The 3,188-nt window shown below is 31.9% G+C and overlaps 1 protein-coding gene across 1 annotated transcript; it reads left to right on the top strand.

The window, feature by feature from the left end:
- Positions 1 to 419: 419 nt before the first annotated feature.
- On the top strand, positions 420 to 1,955 carry LOC139900305 (uncharacterized). The gene has a single exon (XM_071883093.1). The coding sequence runs from the start codon at positions 420 to 422 to the stop codon at positions 1,953 to 1,955; it is 1,536 nt and encodes a 511-aa protein (XP_071739194.1).
- Positions 1,956 to 3,188: the final 1,233 nt, after the last annotated feature.

Raw genomic sequence — 3,188 nt, 5'->3', positions numbered from 1 at the left:
TTTTAGGGTTTCATCGATCTCTGTGTTTATCGGTGATACAATTGTTTCTGGTCATATCTTGTTTCATTTTGGGATTAATCAAGAACATCTGGGGTGATAGATCGTTGAATCTACTAATTGCTGCTGAAAACCCTAATTTTCTTCAATTAGGGTTTGGTGTTCATCGTTCTCAAATCTTCATCATCTGATTCTTGTTTGTCTTCCGCTGCATCATCAATCATTCGTGATTGATTGGTTACTTCTAACCCTTCTTTATCTTTATTGTGTACTAACTTTCTTGGTTTTATTGTAGAAGAGGAGGTCCCAAGTAAGACCTGGAGTGAATTTCCTTGAAAATTCACTTATCTGGATCACTGCTTGGATTACCTTTTAGGTTTTCTGTGCTGTTTTTTACTATTTTTTAATACTGTTTGTTTAATATGGCTAAAGATGATGATGATGTTTCTGGTAGTGGTACTACTCAGATTAGCAAACCGGATTTTGGGGATCCTCTTTATCTTCACCCAAGTGATATTAGTAGTACACCTTTAATAAATGTAAAGCTAAAAGGAACTGAAAATTATAAATCTTGGTCTTGTGCTATTGAACTTGCTTTACAAACAAAGAATAAAATGGGTTTTATAAATGGAACTTTTAAAAGAAGTGAAGATAATGAGGTTCTTGGAATCCAGTGGGATAGATGTAATGCTGTTGTTTTATCTTGGATTCTTGGTTCTATGTCTGATGAGTTATATAATGGTCAAATATATTCAAAAATTGCTTCTGATGTATGGAAAGAACTAAAAGAAACCTATGATAAAATAGATGGATCTGTGATATTCAACTTGTATCAAAAACTAAATTCTTTGACTCAAAATGGTAATTCTGTTTCTGATTATTATCATACACTTAATTCATTATGGAAACAATATGATACCATGGTTCAGCTTCCTAGCTGTCAATTTACATCATCAAAAGAATTTAAGGATCATACAAGTTTAATAAAACTAATGCAATTTCTGGTGGGTTTAGATGATGTTTATCAACCCATCAGAAGTAATATACTCACCAGAGATCCACTGCCCTTAGTGAATACTGCTTTTGCAATAATTTCAATGGAAGAATCACACAGAAAATCAAATATAAGTGGAAAAAAGAGTTCTGAATCTTCTGCTTTCTATTCTAATTCATTTAAACCAGGTTTTAATTCACAAGCCAAAGATTTAAAATGTGTTAAATGTGGTAGAACAAATCATACAGTTGACAAATGTTTTGAAGTGGTTGGTTATCCAACTAGAACTGAAAATCTTAAATGCACAAAATGTGGTATGACTAATCATACTGTTGACAGATGTTTTGAAGTGGTTGGATATCCTAATAATCTAAAAAGAAAGGGATTTGGTTCAAATAATAATATTAAAGGAAATGCAAGTAAATCCAATTGTGAAAATCAAGGGAGTAGCTCCTCTACTCCTATATCTTTGAGTAATGAACAGGTTATGAGGTTATTAAGCTTACTTGATGAAAAAGGAGGGGTTAAGCCTGGTGTTTCAAATATGTCAGGTAATTTTACAAACTTTAATGTACACTTTAACTCCAACTTTGAAGTTTTTTATAAAACCAATCAGGCTAATAGATGCAATGATAATATTCATTATGGGTGGATTGTTTATTCTAGTGCTAACCAGCACATGACTAATTATGTTAAAAACTTTGTGTCATTTATTGATGTTAGTGATCTTAACTTAACTGTCTCTCATCCAAATGGTACTAAAGCTAAAGTTAGCAAAATTGGAAATCTTAAAATCTCCAATAATGTTATTTTACAAGATGTTCTGGTAGTTCCAGACTATTATGTGAGTTTTTTATCTGTGTATTGTTTGGTTAGAGATAGTAAGTTGTTTGTTGGTTTTGATGAAAGTGCCTGTTATATTCAGGACTTGGTGTCCAAGAAGACACTTGTGACTGGTAGTTAATGTGGTGGATTATACTATCTAACTGGAAATGAAAAAGGTATTGTTGGTAGTTCCAACATTAGTAAAATAAATAATAATTCTGTTGATTTGTGGCATTGCAAGCTGGGTCATCCAGCTGAGCAAGCATTGTTGTGTTTAAAAGATAGTTTGAATCTAAATAATAAAAGTTTAAATGGTCCCTGTGATGTATGCCATAAGGCAAAACAAACTAGGGAATCTTTTCAAAATAGTGTTCATAAAACCACTGAGCTGGGTAAACTTGTGCATCTAGATGTCTGGGGTCCTTATAAAGTTCAAAGTCATAAAGGTTTTAAATACTTTCTTACAGTTGTTGATGACTTTACCAGAGGTGTTTGGGTTTATTTACTTAAAACTAAAGAAGAAGTTGCAGACTGTTTAGAAAATTTATTTTATCTTTTAAAAAATCAATTTAATAAAACTGTCAAGTGTTTCAGATCAGATAATGGAACAGAGTTTATTAATTCTAGAGTAAGTGAATTTGTTCAAAATAATGGGATAATTCATCAGACATCTTGTGCATATACTCCTTAACAAAATGGTTTAGTAGAAAGGAAACAAAGGCACTTGCTTAATGTGGCAAGAGCTCTTATGTTTCAAGGGGGAATTCCTTTAAGGTTTTGGGATGAATGTATTTTAACTGCTGTATATTTGATTAACAGGACTCCTACCTCTTTGCTGAATGGAAAGTGTCCCTTTGAACTCATTTATAAAAGAACTCCAAATCTTTCCCACTTAAGGGTTTTTGGTTGTCTTGCTTTTTCTACTATTTTAAACAATAAAGACAAGTTTTCTGAAAGATCTGAAAATTGTGTTTTTCTTGGCTATTCTTCTGTTAAAAAGGGATACAAGTTATATAGTTTGGATAATAAAAATTGTTTTGTGTCAAGAGATGTCAAATTTTATGAGAATATTTTTCCTTTTAAAGTTTTAAAAGAAGGTTTAGATTCTATTAAAGAATTTCAAAATCAAATCAATTTTTTTGAAAATATGGAATTAGACAATCAAAATTCTCAAAGTCCCAATAATGAAGGGAAAGATCTTGATCATCAGAGTGATGGCAGTAGTGACTCAATGCATGTTGATAATTCTGATGATTCTGCTGACACAGTAGAATCTGAAGAGTGTGGCAGGGCAACAAGTCCTACAGCAACACTTAATGATGAAATCATAAACCCTGAGGGCACTGTTTTACAAAATAAAGAAGGTGAATCA

The sequence above is a fragment of the Rutidosis leptorrhynchoides genome, chromosome 3 (genome assembly GCF_046630445.1).
Source record: "Rutidosis leptorrhynchoides isolate AG116_Rl617_1_P2 chromosome 3, CSIRO_AGI_Rlap_v1, whole genome shotgun sequence".
In the NCBI taxonomy this organism is placed as follows: domain Eukaryota; kingdom Viridiplantae; phylum Streptophyta; class Magnoliopsida; order Asterales; family Asteraceae; genus Rutidosis; species Rutidosis leptorrhynchoides.
This window is presented reverse-complemented; position numbering and strand designations above follow the sequence as displayed.